The sequence below is a fragment of the Urocampus carinirostris genome, chromosome 7 (assembly GCF_059441175.1).
Source record: "Urocampus carinirostris isolate Australia breed hairy pipefish chromosome 7, RoL_Ucar_1.0, whole genome shotgun sequence".
NCBI classification, from domain to species: domain Eukaryota; kingdom Metazoa; phylum Chordata; class Actinopteri; order Syngnathiformes; family Syngnathidae; genus Urocampus; species Urocampus carinirostris.
This window is the reverse complement of record NC_142355.1, coordinates 12,198,634-12,221,874: the sequence shown is the minus strand read 5'-3', so window position 1 is coordinate 12,221,874 and position 23,241 is coordinate 12,198,634. Positions and strand designations below refer to the sequence as shown.

Below are 23,241 nucleotides of genomic sequence, written 5' to 3'. Positions count from 1 at the left end.
CAAAGAATGTTCTCTTGCTCTCTAATACTTATTTCGTCTTCAAACACCTTATCTTTAGTTAAGCTATGAGTCATGAATGAAGTGTATGCACTTCACAAAAATCAGCATCAACCACTCATTAACAAAAGGGAACAACAAAACATTTGCACAAAAAACAGCTCAACAATACAATGTTATACATCAACATGTGGCCAACTGAAGTGTCCAACCCTGTTATATTTTTTTCCTTGTAAGACATATTCAGAATCTAAAGCAAAAATTAACCCCACAAAAAAAAAAAAAAAAAACAATGAATGGCATTCCCTACTTATAGTAATATTGCAAGGGACTCATATATTTAATACCCAAAGAAAATCTTGACATATTAATATTCTTTAGTATATGTATCCAAAGTATGTGTAGTGTATAATCTTTTAAATTGATATAAATAAGGGACATTTTTAAAGTAGTCTTTTAAATTGTTCCATGAATAAATAGCTTTTCGGGCAGCACAATGGCTTTTCAATGTTGTGCAAAAATTTCGGGACATTGAATATATGTATTCCTCTGAGATAATTTGTCTGAGAAACAGCTGTTGAATATTTGTTGGTGCTTAATTGTTTTGTATACAAATAATAAGGATTTTAGTTTCACTATATTTTTGAAATCTAACACGTAGGATTTTAAACAAAGTTTGCATGTTATATCCAGCGTTGTGCACAATCCTAATAGCTTTCTTTTGTAATTGAATATCAATTCTATTTTTGAAGGTTTTTTCTGGTCATACATACTTCCGCATCTACTCATAACAGCAAAGTTCTTAGGTAGTTTGGATTGCATGCCTTTTATATGGGGTCCACAGCTAATAATGACTCAGAGAAATTTGAAGTTTTTCTATATGAACCTTAATAATTTCCTTTGTATTGTCATTCTTTGTAACAATGTACACAGAACGAAATTAACCATCTTTACTATAGTATCATGTACCAAAATGTTCGTAGTTTACAGTGGCATCGTCTGGATTGTGACTTGGTATTAACCAAACATTAGTTGGCCTGGAGAGGGATGGGTGCCAAGACACACCACTGGAAATTGTGCCCCCTAATGGTTAAGGGATCCAACAAACCAACCATTAGCCAAACATATTGTATCATTTGTAAAAATCTTTAAACTGTAGCCCTATAGTTACCGCCTGTATTTTAAGCATGCAGTCCATCTTTGTCCCAAAGCTGCATTTCTAGGTGATAAATCAAATTTGCCACACGTTGATTTTATAGTGGCCATCTAATAAAAAGGACCTGTATAATGTATATTAATGCCCTAATCCCTAGTGGCTATTCAGAGCACATGTGTCTGTAAGGGTTGGCATTGTCTAGCATTTATGAAATCTGTTGGAGTATTACTAAAGTGTAAAATCAGAGCATACATTCTTACTGTTAGGCAATTAAATGTCCTGTACTGTCGGGGATGGTTATTTATAATAGGTGTGCATTCTGTTATTTGCTGAAAGGCTAAGGAAGACCAATGTACACAAACAATCAAGCTCGCATAAAGTGAGACCATTAGCCATCGACTATGGAACTGGATAAAGATTCGATTGGGGAATTTTAATAGTTTGTTAACCTAAACTGATGTGTAAATGCACATTCGTATTGGCCATGCTTGTCCAGACGTCGATTCAGGCGAGTCAACCACAATTCATTTTTCTGGCAAATGTAAAATCATTGTGTCTCGAGTTATACACATACTCACATGTATGTACTAGTCTGGTTTATAATAATAATAATTCTGTGAACCTGTGTGCACAATGCATTTTTAACAACACAATAAATTGTCAAAACTGAAGGTTGACTTTAGCCTATAAACCTAAAAAATTTACAATATTGTACATGTGCACCACTTTTTTTCTCTCCAATCATTAAATAGTTAAAAAAAACACATCAAAGTCGTTTTCAAGTACCATGTGCCTTTGGTATGTGCTATGCTTCACTGAAGGACGGACATTTCCTGCCAACAGCACAGTCACATCACTTATAAAGAGGAAAGGCGGATGCGACTGAGTGTATGCATGCCGGTGCTAAAGAGTTAAAGGGTGTGTTCAAGAAAACCAGGAATGCCAAGTTATCTTATGTACAGTATGTCACAAAAGTGAGTACACCCCTCACATTTCTGCAGAGATGTCATTCTCCTGTTTAGTAGGACAAAACTGAGGAAACATCGCTTTGACACAATGAAATGCAGTTGGTTTTGTCCTTTATGGCAGTGTAAATTTATTTTGACCCTTAAAAAAACTCACAATATAGCCGTCAATAACTATACCCCTTTGCAACGAAAGTGAGTACACCTTAAAATTAAAATTCCTGAAGTGTATGGTCTGAGTACCAATTACGCATTGTACCCTCATGCACGCATTAAATACAGAAATAGCACCTCTAAGTTGGACTGCACCAATGTTACAAATTCCAATATGTCACAAAAACATTGCATTACGAACACAAATACCTTTACGATGATTGATCAACTGAATGTGCCTTACCCTAGTTCCTTGACAAGCTTTATTCTGGGCATAAACCTTTTGCTGTGCCCTCTTATCCAACTTGGTCCACAGAGCTTTAACCTTCCAGGAGTTTACTGCTGCTTTCAATGAGCTATAGAAGTTTCTGTAGTCCAGAGGATCCAGCTCCAGTTGCCTGCAGATTATACTAAAGGCCTGCAGAGTCCCTTTACATGTGGACATCTGAACAAAGTTCTCAAAAAGCTGGATGGCCCTAGTTGTGCGCTCATCCTCCGTTTCGCCCATCCTTTCTGATCACCATCAATGGCTTCCTTCTTCTTATAACTCCTTACACACTTTAAAGACTCTCCTAGAATGTTGTCATGCATTTCAGGCTCTGGAAAGTAAACAAAATGTTTTATTTAGTAATACAATCAGACAGAATACTGAAAAAAAGGTTTGTTCAAATGACCCTTTAATTTTGTTTATATTTGTTTTGCCCCGCCTTTGCTAAACAATGTTTCTAACAGGTTATTCCATGTCAAGTCTAGAACATTTCCTGGTGACGAGACTTTGAGCTGATTTTTATGATGTTAGCGTTTTATGTTGTGACACCAGCTACCGTGACTATATGGGTGCTGCATTGAATCAGCAAGGCTACCATTCACACACCATGTTTATGTAGCATTTACGTTGTGTGTCTAGAAATCTGCCCTTGATGTTTTTGCACAAATATCAATCTGAGACTTAATTTATTTGTTTAATCATTAGATCAAACAGCATTTGAATTTTTTTTTTTAGGACGTCAGTGTTCCTGATCCTTTAAACAACAGTATTTAAAATGGTTCAATACCATGAAGATAAACACAAGTTGAATTATTTGTGTGAGCTCTGTAATTTGTTTTGTGGGACAAGTTTTTTTCCACATTCAAAAAAACAACAACCTTTCACTATCATGGGACTTCACAAGCGGTCACGCAATAAGAACCGGTGCGAGTGAAACGTTTGTTGAAGGCTACTTGCAAACACTAGCTTTTTATGTTATTAACTGACAACTAGAGGGTATTACTTACGATATAACATCAAATTTAAGTAGTTATGTTATTGTCCAAATAGCATTACTTTCACTTGTTTAAAATATTTTATGGTAACTTTTTTATCCAACATTTATGAACTGATGTCGAGTCAAGCATTAGATAGTTTCCGAAACGTCTTTGTCTTTAAATAGTACATATTCAATTAACCTATCAACCTGACTTGCTTCCTGTTTTGTTTTACAAAAGTCCTCGTCCGCTAAGTTTAAGAAATAGTAAGATGTAATCGCAAACATCTGTTCTGTAGGCAGTTTGCATGTAGAAGCTGACAAAAACGTTTTGGGGGTTTAATTTTTGTCAGGACCGCGCAGACACAAGGCAGCCTCCATTTAGTTTTTATGAATGAGGCTTGAGCCTCTTAAGTGAAATGATCTTCAAGTCATTCTCATTGTCTTCTCCTGGTGTCAAATGAGAAAAAACGCTTCTCAAGAAATACAAACAAAATACTGTAGATGATTTTGAGCATTGTGCTCATTTGAGTAGTTAGGTTTGGACATATTAAGACAGAAGGAAGATGCTTTCTCAAATCAATAAGAAACCTCTAAAATGTATTATTGGATTCTAGAGATTCAGAAAAAAACACAGCTGTGTGAGAAAACAGACCTTGACAGCAGTCTTTATTAATTCAGTAGATTAATTGCATGATTAATATTTCCAACTATACAAAATGTGAACATCTCATAGATTGTCCAATTATAGTCCTTAAAATAATGGAAATTGTTGGGTGAATGCCAACATATCTGGGGTGAACATATTAATTGCTCTGCCGTGCAAAAATAATAATTCAGCTGTATTAAGTGCATCACTCTCTCGTTGTTGGTGTCATTTACTGCTGCGTTCTGCAGGAAGTGCAGAATCCATTTCACCAACATGCCAGGAGTGTTATTAAAGTAATCCTGGAAGGGTCAGATTACAACTGGAGACGTGTTAACTAATGAACAAGAGGAAGTGTCTGATGAAACTTCACTTAGGCTATGTTACCCTGGCCTATTTCTTGGTTCAGTTCTCATAAAAATAATTCAGGACAGGGAATAAATGAGTTGAAAAACATTTGCATCTGCCCTCAATTTTGGGGCAAAAAAAGGATTGTTACTAGGCTACAAAAATAGTCAAAGCTAAAAAAATGTTAACCTCCTTGGAGAAAGGAAGAACCAATATGGTATATCTCCAAGAAGCAGGTTCAAACATGCAAGTTGCATGATATGCTAGAGACAACAGAAAATCCACACCGTAAATATCTCATTTTTAAGGTGATAGCAATTATTTATCTGTCTTGTCTTGAAATGTAAATTCTTTAATTTAAGCGAGTCCTGAAGGGAAAAAAAAATGTTAGTACAAAAAAATTCATCACTGTTGTTCAGTCATACTTGAACGTCAACAAAGTTTACAAGAAACATGACCTGACTTCATTAAAAACATCACAAAATTTGGTTTGATGACGAAAAATCAAACAGATCACACATGTAACTCCTAATTGCTCTTTTTAGGGCTAAGCATTCTAGTAAATAGCGATTACCTCAAAAATAGATCTCATCGTTTAGTCCTTTAAACTGTCTGCTTATGTCAAGTTGATGAACTTGTCATTTAGAAACAGGATATGCATCTTACGTACTGCAATACGAAGCTCAAACTTGCCTGCTAGCTAAATTCTTACAGAATTTGAGACTTCAACAAAATACCCAGAATGTATCTTAAACTCAGCCTACTTATATTCTCTGAAATGTACCACTTGTTGCTTAGACAAATCACAAAAAAAGTGCTAAGGGCAGGGTAAACCCAGGCAAAAATGGGAGAGTTTTGAATTTTGTTGCGTAGTCAAATTTCAAGGCAAGGATGCTTTCCTTTTTTTGTTATCGGCTGAATTTTATTTACATAATACTGTCAAGAAGTGTGTAACCTTGTATTGTGGGCGCCAACATGTGTGATGGAGTATGTTTTTATTAAAACCTTACCATCGCTTTAAGGAAAATCTAAATCAAACTTTAATCTCCGAACAACAAATTAAATCCAGATAAATGAAAAGTAAACCTCATTGAAAACATTGTGTTCTGAATACCAGCTACTAAAAGCAGCTTTGACGGTTGCATGAGAGTCCTTAAATCAAACTCCTAATCCTCATCCTCAGAGAATTAGCTCCCCAAAATGTAGATGACGGATTAAACCCATTAGTTTGTAATGGTTGTTACGACAATATCTCACACTTTCATAGTACATGACAAATTGATCACAATTTTTAAATACGTAGCCAGGACTGAGCAATTTTGTCGATTCTTATTGTGATCAGATGCTCAATAGTAATAGGAGGTGACTGAATAAATATGTTTTCTAAAAAAAGATGAAAGAAAAATGTAGGAGTGAGCGAGTGACCCATCAAAGCAGGGCTTAACATTGTTCAAATAAATGACTGCATGTTTTAGTGTAGCACTTGTATTAGAATATACAACATTGCAAATTGAAATGCGCACAGAAACATTGTACATCTCCTGAAAATAATTTGTTTTTGAATCGTTTGTGTTTTATTCTACTTCATCTTTCACCCTTTCAATACTTAAATAGTTCAATGATTTTGTTTAAAGAAAACCAGTAAATCGGTTAACAGATCGACTGATTTCAGCCTGAAAGTTGAAAAACTTTATAATCAGACTTGATGAATATAATAATAATAATAATAATTTCCTTGTATTGTCATTCTGTGTAACAATGTACACAGAACGAAATGTCGATTGCACCTGACCCGTTGTAGCGAGCCGATGCAGCCGCAGCCAACAGAGGGCGCCGCCGACCACTTTTTAAGTCTTAGGAATGACTCGGCCGGGGCGCGAACCACAGCTATGTGTAAAAACAAGTAGTTGATTATATGAATATTTTGGCCCGAAAGGAAGAAATTGACATTCTTGGCAGAATGGCAACACCAAAATATATAAGAAAAAAGAACAGACAAATGAAAAATATTGATTTTGCACTGAATTACTAAATGCATAATATGAAATAATAAAACAACTGACTGGCAAATTATAATAACTGCTGATTTTAAATCTCATCTCATCTCATTAGCTGCACCGCTTATCCTCAGTAGGGTCGCGGGGGTGCTGGAGCCCATCCCAGCAATCATCGGGCAGTGGCATTTAGTGCTTTAAAAAAATAAAAAGTCCAGTCAGACAATTAAGTGCAACAGGTGGAGTAAAACTGCGGGGAGAAATAAAATGCACTAGCGAGTTCCTTTGAGTAAAGTGGTCGTGTAACCCTTGTTAAAAAGGAAATAAAATAAAGGATAATGAACTTTTAATGACAATGTTAAAATTGGACAGGAAACACAATGGAGTAAATATTATATCAGAAGTAAATTCTTAAATAAAATAGTTTAATTAGCTCAACAATATTATGTTATTCACTGTTTCAATAAAGTTCTGAAAATAAGACATCATAGACTTCATAGCAAGAACCGATAGTCTTTCGTCATCGCTCGCTGTGGGCAGAACACGCACGCTAGTGACCCGAGATGATCAATAGCAATTGTGAGAAAGACATTTTGAAATTGGAAAACCAAATCTCTCCTTTTCCTTGTTTTGATTCACAAAGGACGAAAAAACAGACCAGTTTTGGTGAGTTTGTTTCCATTCATTTTGTAGTTTTATAAAGTTGTATTGATCCACAAAGAAAATAAAATTGCATTTGAATCCAATTTGATTCCTCTGATTATTATACTTTATATTGTTACTTGACTTGCTTAATTTCTGTGTAAACTTACAAGTTATTGTTATTATATCAGGCTACGTGTAGCTGACCTTACATGTTCCTTGACATAGAGCCGCAGACAGCTTGCTGTTGTCAAAGTTTATTCTTTAAAGGTATATATTGTGTGATATTTGACTACTAGATGGCACTTGTCTAAAACCAGGACCAAATGTGCAAATTGTACCGGCAAGATGCCAGACAAACATTGTAGCGACTACTACGTATGGATTCCATTATATAAAAGAAACCCGATGAATATTTATAAAAAATAAATAAACATTGGTATTATAGTTCATGTATTTTTCCCTATTATTAAAATCAAAGTTTTTTTTGTACAACTAAGAGGCACTCAATATTAAGCACTGTCCCTTTAAAAGATAACAATATATCTATTTTGTTGGTTTTTCAACTGCCAGGTTTTTTCCCCCCCTCCCAGAAAAATTCCTTGATTCCTTGGAGGATCAGAAATCTCGGTGACCCGAGTGGCGAGCTGCCCAGACCAACAATCCAACAAGGATCAGATTTATCATTGAGCTTCGCATTATGTTCACGGTAGGAATTTGATTATTCCCTTGACCTTGACCATGGACTGCTGAACTTTGAGAAACCAGTGATACTCATGAATTTGGGATTCTCTGAATTGTAAAACATCAAAATTGTGTTTTCCTTGTCTATTTCATGAACCTTCTTGTCATTCATTTAAATTTTAAGTTTATTATTGTGTGACTTTGAATTCCGATACAAAAAATTATCAGCCGAAATTAGAATGGACGACCAGTCATTAAACTGAAATAGAAATTAAACTGGTCTAGTAAACCAAGATCAACCAAATGTATGCTTTCTCATCTAACACCCTAAACCAAAAAAGGGTGTTATTTTACTATAATTGATGTTAGATGTCTATCGTCTTGTCCATTGTTCATTGGATTCCTGCCTTTTGTTCAAATTAATTTTAACTCTGGTGTTTCCTCTATTAATTTTACCACTCATCAAACCTAGAACTAGTCAGGTTTTCTTACCTCTGCACAACAGCATAGGTGCTACATTTGGTTATGATGAAAAAAAAAAACTGTTGCACTCAACAGTCTATCTCTGTATGTTGGAATGTTTGGGGCATTTTAGCTTTTGTTGCAAAAGCTAGTAAACAGTGACAAGATCACGGCAGGAGGGAACCAATGACGTCAATGTTGATGGTATAGTGCTCGACAGAGCATAATTCATCAAATTTATAGATATGTTATAATTAAATAACAATATATTAAATGTAATCCTCCGTGCACGTAGCTTAACACCAAACAATCTATTTGGGGACATACGGATTGAATTTCACACAGTTTATACCTGTTCACGAATTAAAACTGCTAAATTCCGTGCATACCTTCTTTTATTTGATTTTAGTACTTAGCAACTCCATCATGATTTTCACGTTAAACACAGACATACGTATCAACTGTTGAATAATAAAATGCTTGTTCTGAACTGAACCGAAGAAAATATTATCTGTCACACAGGAGCTCAACTTGGCATTTCTCATCTGACAGCAGTCAATGTTGTCAGCCAACAACACTTAACTCCCTGGTGTATTTTTGTCTCTTGGTCTCGCCCCCAATGCTGATACGTGCAGAGTCAACCCCATATAAGCCAACCACTCATTCTAGGAACTAACGGCGTGTGCCAAAGTGGCCTGTTTTTTTGTAGCTGTATATACTGAATGACAGAAAGATAAATGAGAAATGACTGAGAGGAAATATGGTATTATAGTCTACCTTGCACTTATCATAATTGTAGCATGACAGTAAATTTCAACGCGAGTACACTAGTGATGTCAATATCTTTTCAGAATGTGGCCCATGGTCTACTTTAGAGGTCTCCAACGTGGTGCCCCTCGGGCACACAGGTGCCCTGTAAAGAAAGCTGAGGTGTATGCGGACCTGTTGAACGTAAATGTAAATGTTGGGATCAAGAGGTTGGGGGTTCGTTTCCCGGCTCCTCCGAGTTATATGTCCTTGGGCAAGACACTGAATCCCTAATACCTCGATGAGCAGGTAGTTGCATGGCTGGCACTGCTATCAGTTAGTTAGTGTGTGTAAAAAGGAAAGTGTGAAGCACATGGTAAAGCGCTTTGGGAGGTCTTCGTTGACTTAAAAAGCGCTATATAAATGCAGTTCTGAAAATGGGTCACTAGTGCAGGGTAAAGTGTAATTTTATGGTAAAATTACTTTTTTTGATGGTTGGCCAAGTCTATTTAACCTGACTTCCAACAATTAACCTGATAATATCTTAGCAACAAAATAGTAATACAATGATAAGATGTATTTTAGAAATGCATATAAAACCAGGTCACCGTTGCACGAATTAGTAACAAAAAGTAGCTCTCAGCTTGAAAAAAGACTGGATTGTATTTGAAACAGAGTCAAAGTTATTGTCAATTTCCTCAAATGGACTTGACATACAAGAAACTGAAATTCTGTTACCAACTCTCCCATGTCCAGACATTGACAACTATAAATAAATACCAGTTGCACAGAACAGTCCTAACCTAAGATGATAATAAAAGGGCGAGTGACCCATCGGCTAATACTGAAGTAATGTAACTGACATTTAGACACGACATTCAGTAAAATGTTCCAAGCAGCAGCAGCAGTAGTAGTAATAATAATTAAGAATAAAGGTAAAAATGTAAAAGGTAAAAAATAAGCAGGAGTGTGCAAGTTGATATGCAGCCATTGAGCGTTCATTTCTTCTTTCCGGGTGTGGAGAGAGTTCAGTCATGTCACTGGCTGGTGGATGAAACTGTTAGTGAGCCTAGTGGTGCGGGAGACCTTTTCTTTTACCATTTTTAAGCTATGTTTACAAAAACCTGGGAGGATGAGCATGAAATGACTCTCCCCCATTGAACCCCCACCTGCTTCCTAATGAGTGCTAAAAGTAAGATAAACGCAAATAGGCATGGTGGGAAAAAATATCAAGGCTCTTTGAACTCAGCTGGGCATTCAACACCAACTTAATAGAGAATATATTGTACTTTCAAACTTTTAAGGAATTCTCAAACGACTCACCCCACCTTCAAATAAATGCTTGGTCCTGTTCTGTGTAGGGCTCCAACAGCTAAATACAGTAGATACGGGATAAGGGGGTAGGAAGAGTATCTAACATATTTGCAGGAATATAGCATACTTTCTATGTATTTTTGTAAATAAAGTTAATTGACAACCACTTGTATTGTTTTATTGTTTCATATAACAAGATATCCTGATGTTTTGTACACTATTTTTCGATTATTCCAAAACTTCAATATTTGAATAAAGAGGAGATTAAAAATGTCTTTGAGAAATCTGTTTCATCAATTAATCAAAAGAATAATCGACCTAAGTCATCGATTATGAAATTAGTCGTTAGATGCAGCGCTGTTCTTTGATTTCAATGTTTAATAATAATAATTGTAAATAATTGTAAAAAAAGGTTTATGTTTCACTAATTTTGCCTAATTACGGGTTCTCTTTGAACATAACCATTGCAATAATCGAGGGGTCTCGTGTAACAAACTCATTTATACAAATGCTGCAAATAAGATAAACATCAAATATCTATATACAAATTATTAAACCAAATTATAAATATGGACTGATATTCCATTTTATTCCGTTTGTGAAATGTACGTCTTGCAGAAGTAATCGGTACGGTTTGAAAAATTCTCATACTTTAAGTATTGATTTCATTTGAAATATGTCATTCTGTGTAACAATGTACACAGAACGAAATGTCGATTGCACCTGACCCGTTGTAGCGAGCCGATGCAGCCGCAGCCAACAGAGGGCGCCGCCGACCACTTTTTAAGTCTTAGGAATGACTCGGCCGGGGAATAGTTCCAAGTCTAGCTATTTAATTTATAAACAATTATTTTTCACTGATTTCATATAAAACACCCATTATAAAATAATAAATAACTGTCCGGTATTGCATTGTCTGCATATTTTTGTTTTTCTGCTAGTATTTCTTTTATTGTCATTAAACAAAAAAAAAATCCCACCTGACAAAAAGTGAAACAGATGTGGTGAAACTACTGACAGATCTAATATGCAAGAAAAGACAAGCAAGTTCATTCTACTTGAGCAGTGATTTGTTTTGATTTAAATAAAAAGCTTGGAACTGATGCACTAAACAGTTTCACTTTCCATTTTATAAGTACATAGTTTTGTAGTATTTCTAGCTTTAATTGGATATGAGAGTAAAAAGTGACAAGAAAACTGGAGGCAGAAACTGATTATGATGGTATTAAAGTCAGCTCAGTCTAATGCAATATTGGCCAAAGTAAAATAATAATATTAATAATAATAATAACAGTGTCTAACATCTCAGTGCACGCAGCTTAGCGCCAGCTTATCGACTTCGGGGATGAACAGACTGAAAGTCATACACTAAACATATGTATACAAAATAAAACTGCTCGACTGTGGTAAATTAGCTCCGTAATGTTAACATGTATATTAGCCAAAGTCTGTCCAATGGCTGTCAAAAATGCGGGAGAGGACGGACACACGAACTTGAGAAAAAAAAAAATCTTCCAAGCACAATATCCAGTTATTACGACCAGACCCATCTCCCTTCTTCGTGTACAAAATTGAAAATTAGTAGGTGCGTCACGTACGGCAATAGTATAGCATGTAGCAGTATAGCAAAATTGGCACACATCGTAAAGCTGTTTTTAAAAGTTTGCGTCATTAACTCATCAATGCCCGTCATTTCAAATGCAAGAGCTGGGGCCAACCTATTTTTGCCATATTGATTCATTTTCAAAAGCCTATAAAAGCCATCAATAAGCTGATAGATAGAGATAGGAGATAGAGATAGATAGATAGATAGAGATAAAGGGATAGAGATAGAGAGACAGATACAGAGAGACCGATACAGAGAGACAGAGATATAGAGAGATATATAGAGAGAGATAGATACTTTATTCATCCCTGTAGGGAAATTCACACTTCCAGCAGTATCCTTGTGTTGAAAATAAAATAATAAAATAGAAGAAATAGAATGTGTCATAATAGTCTGTAATAATAGTTTGCAATAGTATTTGATCTGTGCAGGCCTTTGAGAATCAAGGGCTATACAAATAAACATGACTTGACTTAAAAGGTTTAGTTCTGTAGCTATATAGGCATAGGGCATATCAAAAGAAAGCTTGAACCCTTTTGTCAGAAAAAAGGTGTTTCTAGCTTTTATCATTAAGTAAATAACACTGGAACATTGCTAAGTTTCATGAAAATCCGAGTTTCCAAGTAAATTGAGAAAAACTGTGCTCAATACCACACGATCCTCATCATAATCATCAGTTTCCTACCCAAGTTTTCTTATCACTATTTACTCTCCTGTCAATTAAAAGCTAAAACGCCCCAAAAATATGTACTGAAAGGAGAGAGATTGTTTGGGTAGAGTTGATGTGATAACTTATTTTTCATTTTTACTGTACTAAAAGTAAATGGAACTCGCTTCTGTTATTTGCATTTTAAATCTTTAAGCAATTTTACTTTTCCTGTATCACTTTGGTCCGACAGGGTTCCTTTTATGCACTTATATGCAGTAGCAGTGTTTTCATCAGCCGCTAGTAGAACTGTGGCTAATTATTACTTGCTAACACTATAGATCCCACTATCCACAGTTTAGCAGTTTTAATAGCTTAACACGTACTTTGAGAGTGACATTCAACACCTTAGTCTCTGAAATAGATTGGCTGGCGCTTAGCTGTATGAGGATAATTTACTATATTTATTATTTTATTATGGCCAATATTCGACCGTGACAAATTTATTATATTAAACTGCACCGACAACATGAACGTCATATTCATTTCCTCATGTTTCTTCACTTATTTACTGTCCTGTAAATAAAAAATAAAGTGCACTGTATATCCACTGGTGAAAGAGCTACACTGTTCAGTACAGCAGCTACTAGCCATTTATTTTTTATCATAACCAGCCACTTAACTCAAAGTAGTAAAGCAGAATGAACTGCGTTATCTGCATTTTATGTCTTTCTGCAGTTTTCGGGGCAGGTACACCTTTTTATGGCCAATTTCAAGCACTTTTGATGACTTTCAAAGCCAATTTTCCAATTTCTCCAGTGCCATTAAAAGAAGAAATAAAACATTATTATATCGTTAATTATTGATCCCATCAACACAAACAATTTAAGATAGGTGCAAGCAAAGGAGTAATTTCTTCCAAAGTTTAACCTACGTGTGAACTAAGTCAACTGTAAATATAAACAGATCATCTGAGCCACTATTTTTGTCCTTACTAATGCCAGCTGCCGTCATTCACGAGAGAAGAAAATATGCATTTGCAAAGTGAAGCCACCAGAGAGCAGGGTCGCCGTTGTTTTTAAACAGACTTGTTTTGTCTTCATTTAATGCGTGGTCTATTGAGTCGGCCTGCTGGTAAACATGGCAACAATTTCAAGCATTTACAAGCACTTCACATTAAATTCAAACACTTTTCAAACCTTGAATCATTACATTTACATTAAATTTATGGATTCAAAGCACAAACCCTGAATTTGCTTCATCTGTAATACCTTTTAGTCGGACAGGAATTTTTAAACACTTAAATCCTTTTTTTATTTTATGAGAACTTGATTAAAGTAGACAATCATATAATTATCATTGTATGGGATGTAAGTTACGCAAATCAGTGGAAAATACTAATTTAAAATATTTTTTTTCTTGATAATTTGGTTGGTTTTAGTCTTTCGGCCAAGCGTTTCGGACACAACTTTTTATTTCGGTACATAAACAACACGATTAATATATTTTTATACATTTCTAATTGGTCCAATTCAGTGTAATTTTGATCCCATGACAATTTTGTTGCGTTTTTTTTGTACTATTTCCAAATTATACCATTTCATAGTATGACAAAATTAGAATGTATATACTTGAAGAATTTGGGGTTGCAGCCCCCACCCGGTACTTTAACAAGTACTCTGTATGAATATGCTAGCAATGTAGAATGGGCTATGTTTGAATTACCCGGTTATCTTACATATGCACAAGCACTACATGTTATCAGCAGGAGTTGTATTTCTTCAGAGTGACATTGCGTTTTATTTAGAGCCTCTTAGTGGTTAAAATACCTTAATTGAGTAAAATATAATACTAATAATAATAATAATAATAAAATAATGATTTGAATCATAAGCAAAATCACATGAACTGCCATACATTCAACATGCATTTCTAAAGACTCATAGGTCAAGAGATTTGTATTCATTATTCAAAACATGAGGCTCAGGTAGCTGAAATTATTGTTCACTGTCTTTTGGTAAGTGCACCACCAAAAGCCAAAAATCTTGTGAAAGGCTGGCCAAAGAAATGAGCAGAAAAATCATATAGCTTTGTCATTGAGTCTCCATAGTTTGTACTTTTCTTTGTGCTTGTTAGCACTTGTTTTTAGTTGGCACTACACAATACAACAACATATAGTGGTCAAATTTTACAAGTGTCTCTTTAATTTACAAGTGGGGAGATCGATTCAAATATCGATATTATCGATACTGAGCTGCTACCTGGGTCGGAACAATAGTCTTTTTTTAACTATCACTAGTGTGTCATAAGATAAAACCTACATTTTAGGGGGCAGCAGTAGCTCAGGAGGTAGCGCGCTCGTCTTGGGATCAAGGGATCCAAGTTCGAATCCCGGCTCGTCCGTGTTACAAGTCGAAGTGTCCTTGGGTAAGACACTGAACCCCTAATACCCCCAATAAGCAGGTTAGCGCCTTACATGGCTGCAAGGCCGCTATTGGGAAATGTGGAGCACATTGTAAAGCGCTTTGGGAAGTCATTGACTTGAAAAGCGCTATATAAATGCAAATCATTTCATTTCATTTCATTATAACTTTTAAATTTGTTTCAGTTGCGGTTAGTCTATTTGCACTACTAATTTTATTCTCAACCTACTATGCAATGAAAAGTACCGTATTTTCCAGGCTATAAAGTACACCTGATTATAAGACGCACCTTCAAAAATACCCCTTCTGAAAGTTTTTCTTTCATATAAAAGGCGTATCAAACTATAAGCCTCTTAAGATTAAAACAGAAGATAAACAGCATATTTTCTAGTACATAAAAATTAGGAAATCGAGTTTACCAATTGAAATGAATTGATTATTTCATAAACGGTTACCGTATGTAGAAAAATGTATTGCAATTATACATTGAACAATTTCTTTACCATATTTCTGGCTCTATAAAAGGCGAACGGGATTATAAGGCATACTATTGAATCTATGGCAAAATTAGGCTTTTTTGGGTGCGCATTATAATCTGGAAAATGTGGTATGTTAGTTGTCTTGTTGACATTGTTATACAGTATTTGCATTTTTGTTACATTGCTGCTCTTATAGTTTGACTCTCGACTTTTGTTGTAAAACTGTTTTTCATTTCTATACTGGCCTGTGCAGCCCTTTGAGACTCCTTGTGATTAGGGGCTATAAAAATAAACATGACCTGACTTGACTACATTGTTTTGTTTACACTATTTGTAGAATGACTTCATTTTCAAAATATTGTGCGATGGAAAGTATTATCAGGGTTCGTAAACCTTTTTGATGGACAAATTCATGCACTTATCAAGTACTTTCAAGGCCAGTGTTTCAAATTTTGCAGTACCTTCATAAGAAGAAAACCAGCGCCGATGAAAAGTATATTTTATTTGGTTGAATTTGATGACTAGAATAAAGCCGCTATCCTGTTGCTAGCGCATACTTTTAGCTATTTTGAAACGTTCCTATCTATATGATCTTTTTGTGGTTAAGGGGACATAAATTCTGCCAGTCTGCTTTAACAATCCACACGCACATTGTATACACGTGTACGTAGCCAAACAAAAATAAAAAATAAAAAAAGATAAATTAACTCATCTCCTGATTAGTTTGTTATGCTTTTTTTTAATCTTTGGTGCGAGTCTGTGTGGGCCTTTCTTCTGCCAGCAATTTTGATTTTAAAAATGGTCAAATAAACCTCTGCTTAATTTTTATTGACTGTTCCCTCTTCAGAAGTTTTTGTCTAAGGTGATAGCTGATGAAAAAAAAAATCATTTTAGATTGTGGTCCTGTAGTGAAATAGTCATATCAACCAAAGGTTTTACAGTTTTTTCTCAGTGATACCACTTTTATCTGTGTGAATCTGCAAATTCCAAATATAGTTGGTTTTGCCATATTCTGTGCTTTACTTTTATCTGAAAGGTCAAAAGTGACAATGTCCGAAGTTTTGGACAGATGGAAAACATAGTCCAGAACACAACATCCTTTTTAATCATTTACAGGCTCGCATAGGCTAAAGGGGCAAAACAAAGCCTGCAATTGGCCGAAAAAGATGAATGTGAATAGCAAGTTTGGTTGTCTACGGCATAGAGAAAACATGTTTTCCTATTCTGTATTTGTAAATATTTTACTCTCCTGGATTTACTACACTCACGGATATAAGAGGACCATGGTTGCACATTATTATTGAATGCAACGACTTTGGTGAGCTACTCCGGCTATATATTTTCCCAGTATCTTGTTTCAGAGTGATCTCGATGTTTCTGCGATGGGTCTTTTTTTACTATCTGACTGTTTTGTCGACGTTCCCATTGTAGCGCCTTATAATCCGGTGCGCCTTATGTATGGAAGATATAGGACCAAAAACTATTTTTTGGGGGTGCACCCTATAACCCGGTGCGCCCTATAGTGCGGAAAATACAGCACTATAATATAAAATGTTTCACAAATAGCCTAAAAAAATAAATACATACAAATGTATTCTATACACTCGCTAATGTGTACGAACGATACTTTTTTCAGACTACCTTATCCAAAGATCAGATTACATTTAGACTTATCTCACAAAAGAAAAAAGTGCAATAAATTAAATTTGTATGTGTAGCAAAATTTATATTCGCCAAAAAATTATGAAAAATGTAAAACCACTTATAAAACTGTTGTTCACGAATTTTGTTTTTTGGGGGTTAACTCTTTGAATATGATTAACATTCCCAACATGCAATTTCTATGTAATATGCTTAATAATTTTCCCCTTGTGTTTAGATAAACATGTCATCATTGTTATTTTTCATTTTACTTAATATATTTTATTCATCTATTTCGATATTCTTTTTTTCTGTATTTCTGCAGCACTTTCTGATCGATTGTTTTACTTTGTCGTGTTTGACTGTTTCATGCCAACTTTGTTGTAATGTAATGCACTTATTTGCAGTGGAACATGCTTAGTGGCTCAGATTAATCGATGAGGCAACGCCTTTACTAATCGATTTATTCGATTTGTTGTTGCAGCCCTAAGTAACACACATTTCCTAAGTCCTTGTTAAGGTGTTGCATGCACCTCTCCTCTTGGGCGCTACCTGTAGATAGCGATGACGCCTCATAGAACAATGCCGTTCAAATGAATGCCATCTGCAGTTATTCACAAGGGAAGAAAAATGTAATATGGTGAAACAAAGCCACAAGAAAGCAGTGTCGGCAGCATTTTTAAGCAGACCTGTTGATAAACATGGCGACAATTTCAAGCATTTACAAGCGCTTCACCTGAAACTCAAGCATTTTTTAATACTTGAAATTCAAGCACTTTCGAGGATTCCAAGCACCGTTACAAACACCTAATGCTGGGTTAGGGAACCTATGGCCCAGGAGCCATTTATGGCTCTTTTCATGAGTACATATGGCTCTGAAATAAAATGTAACTATTGCACATCTCTCTGTGGCGTTTCAAAGTCATGTGATTTCATCCCGATTTTGGTCCATATAAAGCCGAAGCGACTTAATGCAGAAGTTTGATAAGAAACCATTTAAACTGATAAATAAAAACGCTGGCAAACGACTTTGATTGGGTGAGCGGATCCTTGCACACAGCGCAAGGCACCTCACACACACACACACACACACACACACACACACACACACACACACACACACACACACACACACACACACACACACAATGACGATATGCTTATCGTTTGCAGTAATTTGTGACATTTTTACAAACAAACTTTGCATGCACATTGTTTTGAAACCGTTATTAAGGACAAATTTAATGGCAAAAAATTAGCCTCAACACTCTTAACTCAAGATGGAAGACAAATTTTAAATGGCACATTTAAGTTGATTCGGGACACAGGATTTGGCATTAGGGCAGCACGGCGGCACACTGGTTAGTGCGTGTGCGGCACAGTTCTAAGGTCTTTGGAACCTCCTGGTTGGGTTCAAATTCAGCTACCGGACTTACTGTGCGGAGTTTGTATGTTCTCCCCGTGCTTGCGTGGGTTTCCTCCGGGCACTCCGGTTTCCTCCCACATTCCAAAGACATGCATTTCAGGTGGATTGGCCGGTCCAAATTGTCCCTAGGTGTGAATGATTGAGCGAGTTGTCTGTCCCTGTGTGCCCTGCGATTGGCTGGCAACCAGTTCAGGGTGTCCCCTGCCCACTGCCCGATGATTGCTGGGATGGGCTCCAGCACCCCGCGACCCTACTGAGGATAAGCGGTGCAGCTAATGAGATGAGATGAGATTTGGCATCGTTATCATTCCATTAATTTGATTAAATAATCAAATGACACACAGTGAAATAAGATGAGCTGAACAATAAGCTTTTGTCTAGAGATCATGTTAGGCATTTTTTTTTATTTTGTCTGAAAATATATGATGTGGCGATCTCAATTTCTTTTTAGAACATTTTTGGCTTTTATGGTTCTTTGGGTCAAAAGGGTTCCGGACCCCTGACCTAATGACAATTTCATTGAGAATAGTCCCCTTTTCACTTTCATTTGGCTTCCTGGATACATTTTCAGAAGCAAATGTAATTACAAATAAAATCGTTCATTTGTTGTCGACAGTTTTTGAGCTCTTAGTCCGTCAACATTACACCTTTAGCTCGTGACCTGCTTAAATTCACCTGCTGTGCTTCTTTAAGCGTGAAATTGAGTAAATAAACCTTTAGTAAGTTCATAAATATTTGATAGTTTTATCGATTGTGTTGGCAAGCTTAGATAATAATTAAACGGGTAATTTGCGGTCAGGTGCGACATTCTAAAGTAACACTCTTAATGCACTTAATGTTCTTACTCGCGTAACGGCTGTGTCAGCTACTTACCGCGAAGCTCATCTCAGAAAGAAATTTTGAATTCTCCGCAGTCTTTTGTGTTTATTCCACGTTGTTTTCCCCAAGTATTGACAAAATTGGCTTGAAAGTCAAGACGTACGTGCATGTATTTCAGATGACCTGCTCGCTCCTCACATAACAGCTTATTGCCTTGGACTTCACTTGAGAGCACTACTTAAGAACTGCATAAAGTTATTTAACAGTAACAAGACGCTTCCGTCTTGCCTTTCAGTATAAAATATCAATTTGTAACTAAACTTTTGAATGAACTATCTTTCAAATTTGTAAATGACGGTCCTTTTTTATCATTATAATTGAAGAGGATATTTGTGTAATACCACACACAAGGGTTTGTTTGACTGTGGGAAAAATATTTACAGTAAATGTGGTTTTGACGTCATACTATATCGTTTCCGGGTAGATTGACACAGTTTTCTATCATAGTGGTTAACTAAATATCGTCTCATCTCATCAGGGTTGGGTAGGGTTACTTTAACTTGATTACTTTCAATTACTTTTGGATTACTCCAATACCAAATATGCTAATAAAAGACAAAAGAAACTAAATATGAATAAAATGACTAAATTTTGTGCAGGCTTGGGGAGTACCAGCTCAGTAGCCTAGATGGTAAGGCGCCCGCTTTGAGACTGGGAGGTTCGGGTTCGCGCCCCGGCCGAGTCATTCCTAAGACTTAAAAAGTGGTCGGCGGCGCCCTCTCTTGGCTGCGGCTGCATCGGGTCAGATGCAATCGACATTTCGTTCTGTGTACATTGTTACACAGAATGACAATACAAGGAAATTATTATTATTATTAAAGGAATACATGGAACGGAGAAAATGATGTTGGCAAGCTGTTTGGATTTATTTTCATTTTGCTTCTGTCGCATTTTATGTTACTTTTGCCGGAGATCGAAGAGATCAATGCCAGGAGAGAAAGCCTACCAAGTGTTGTGAGTCATCATTTTATTCATATTTAGTTTCTTTTGTCTTTTATTGGCATATTTGGTATTGGAGTAATCAAAAAGTAATTGAAAGTAATCCAGTTAAAGTAACCCTACCCAACTCTGCATCTCATCTCATTAGCTGCACCGCTTATCCTCAGTAGGGTCGCGGGGGTGCTGGAGCCCATCCCAGCAATCATCGGGCAGCGGGCAGGGGACACCCTGAACTGGTTGCCAGCCAATCGCAGGGCACACAGGGACAGACAACTCGCTCGCTCATTCACACCTAGGGACAATTTGGACCGGCCAATCCACCTGAAATGCATGTCTTTGGAATGTGGGAGGAAACCGGAGAGCCCGGAGGAAACCCACGCAAGCATGGGGAGAACATACAAACTCCACACAGGAAGTCCGGTAGCTGGATTTGAACCCACACAGGAGGTTCCCGAGACCTTAGAACTGTGCCGCACACGCGCTAACCACTGCGCCGACGTGCTGCCCATTCAGTGCAAAAGAAAATAGATTCGCCTCCTTAAAGGTACATTGTGTAATATTTGACCATTAGATGGCACTGTTTTGTTTAATACGAACAAAAACCAGTTCCAAATGAGCACAGCATAGCAGCGAGATGCTAATTTCTTGACCTATGATTATTTATTAGAATCAACATTGGTATGATATTTCATGTATTTTTGCATATTATTCAAATCACTGTTTTTTTACTGAACATGGGGATTTTGTACCACTGGGAGGCACTCAATGTTACACACTGACCCTTTAAGAAACACTTTTCATCAAAGGGGATGGGCAATGCTGGAAGTTTTGCTACTGATCAGATCAAGTCGAAACTGGTTAGTATCGATCAATACCAACCAGATACCGTTACTTTCAGGGTTGGGTAGGGTTACTTTAACTGGACTACTTTCAATTACTTTCGGATTACTCCAATACCAAATATGCTAATAAAAGACAAAAGAAACTAAATATGAATAAAATGACTAAATTTTGTGCAGGCTTGGGGAGTAACTGAATACATGGAACAACAAAAATGATGTTTGGATTTATTAAGGGCTATACAAATAAAAATGACTTGACTTGACTTGACTTGACTTGATTTTCATTTTGTTTCTGTCGCATTTTATGTTACTTTTGCCGGAGATCAAAGAGATCAAAGCCAGGAGAGAATGCTTACCACGTGTTGTGAGTCATAATTTTATTCATATTTAGTTTATTTTGTTTTTCATTAGCATATTTGGTTTTGGAGTAATCCAAAAGTAATTGAAAGTAATCCAGTTAAAGTAACCCTACCCAACCCTGGCTACTTTTAGCTTGGATGTTTCATGATCATTAAATAATTGAACCCTCCACTGCGAATTAGTTTGTAATTATGATAAACACAGCACAAATATTTTAAGGACGAAAAATGTTTCACTTTAACAGTATAAGAAACATATAAATACTTTTATTACAAGCAGGTAGGGGCCTAGCATGATTCTGCTATCGGTGTGTGAGTGTGTGTGTGTGTGAATGGGTAAAGCGTGAAATACATTGTAAAGCGCTTTGGGAAATCTCCAGTGAATTCAAAAGCACTATACAAATGCACACTATTTATCTTTTACCATTACAACTGTTTCAGAACAAAAGCTAAGATAGTCAAACAAAAAAGCAGCAATGTAACTAAAAAACAAATACTTTATAACTTTGTCATTAGAAAAAGTGTCAATTGACTCTCATTGGCTCTGTTGCCATAGTTGCAACGAATTTACAGGTTTTTGTTCAGGAACAGCAACGTGTTTGTTTTGGTTGCAGCTCATTGCTCACTGCAGGGTGAGTTTTTTCTTTTGTGTTTTTTGTAAATTTATAGTGTTGCCACAGTGGCATTGGCCTTTTCTCTATTAGCAAAAAAAAAAGGAATTTCCTTTGTGTGTACATGCTGATTCCCATTTGTAACATTTTAAATGGCCTCAGACCAGTAAAAAACACCCAGTGATGAAAACTGTCAGTATAATGGAGCGGGGCGAATAGGTTGTAACAACTGTGAAAGTCTACAGCTCAGCTGTGCAACCAATGGTACTTTGGAATTGCATTTGACCATTTACACAAACTTTAAATTACTTTAAAATGTGATTACTGGGTCTTTGACCTTCAATGCTTAAAGCTGCCACTTTGCAGGCAGCTGAAAGGTAGGGTTGCCATGGGAGCCACCAGATACTTGGAGCCAATGCTACCATTTGCTGTATAACTTGCGCTCATTTGGCTCAATGGCAAGTTTACCCAATCCCAGCTGATGTATAGATGATTGAAAAAAGCCAACATTCCTGGTCCAGCTAAATGCCATGACTTGGTCTCAAACACAGTTCTGAACATAGACAAATGTATTACCACCCAGAGTGACTCAGTCAAAACTCTGACCCTAATCCGTCCCTCAGGTTTTACGTTAAGAAAACTACAAAGACAGCTTTTTTCCATCTTCGCAACAATGCTAAAATTTGCCCTAAACTGTCCCAGTCTGATACTGAGATCATAACTCATGTGTTTGTTCCCTCCTGTCTTGATTACTGCAATGTACAACTCTCTGGTCTCCCAAGTCTAGCATCAAGGGCCTGAAGCTGGTGCAAAATGCTGCAACGAGGCTTTTAACTAAGACAAGTTTGATCTCATTACCCCAATTTTAGCTAACCTGCATTGGCTTCCTGTCAGTTTAAGATGTGATTCTAAGGTTCTGTTGGTAGGATACAAAATTATGCATTGACTTGCCCCCTCAAATCTTTCAGTTTTAATTTCCCCTTATGTTCCTGCCCCGGGCCTTTGCTCTGAAATTGCTGGTCTGCTCATGATCCAAAG

At 36.4% G+C, this 23,241-nt stretch overlaps 1 protein-coding gene across 1 annotated transcript in view; it reads right to left on the bottom strand.

The window, feature by feature from the left end:
• The window catches only part of LOC148362361 (F-actin-monooxygenase mical2b-like), a 71,302-nt gene extending 51,704 nt beyond the window's left edge, over nt 1-19,598 (bottom strand). Inside the window, exons 1-2 of the mRNA XM_088340272.1 lie at nt 19,447-19,598; nt 2,516-2,870 (exon numbers count right to left, since the gene is read on the bottom strand). Of these exons, the coding sequence (XP_088196398.1) occupies nt 2,516-2,779 (264 nt within the window). The 5' untranslated portion in view covers nt 2,780-2,870; nt 19,447-19,598. The remainder of the gene's footprint in view (nt 1-2,515; nt 2,871-19,446) is intronic.
• Between the last annotated feature and the right edge of the window lie 3,643 nt (nt 19,599-23,241).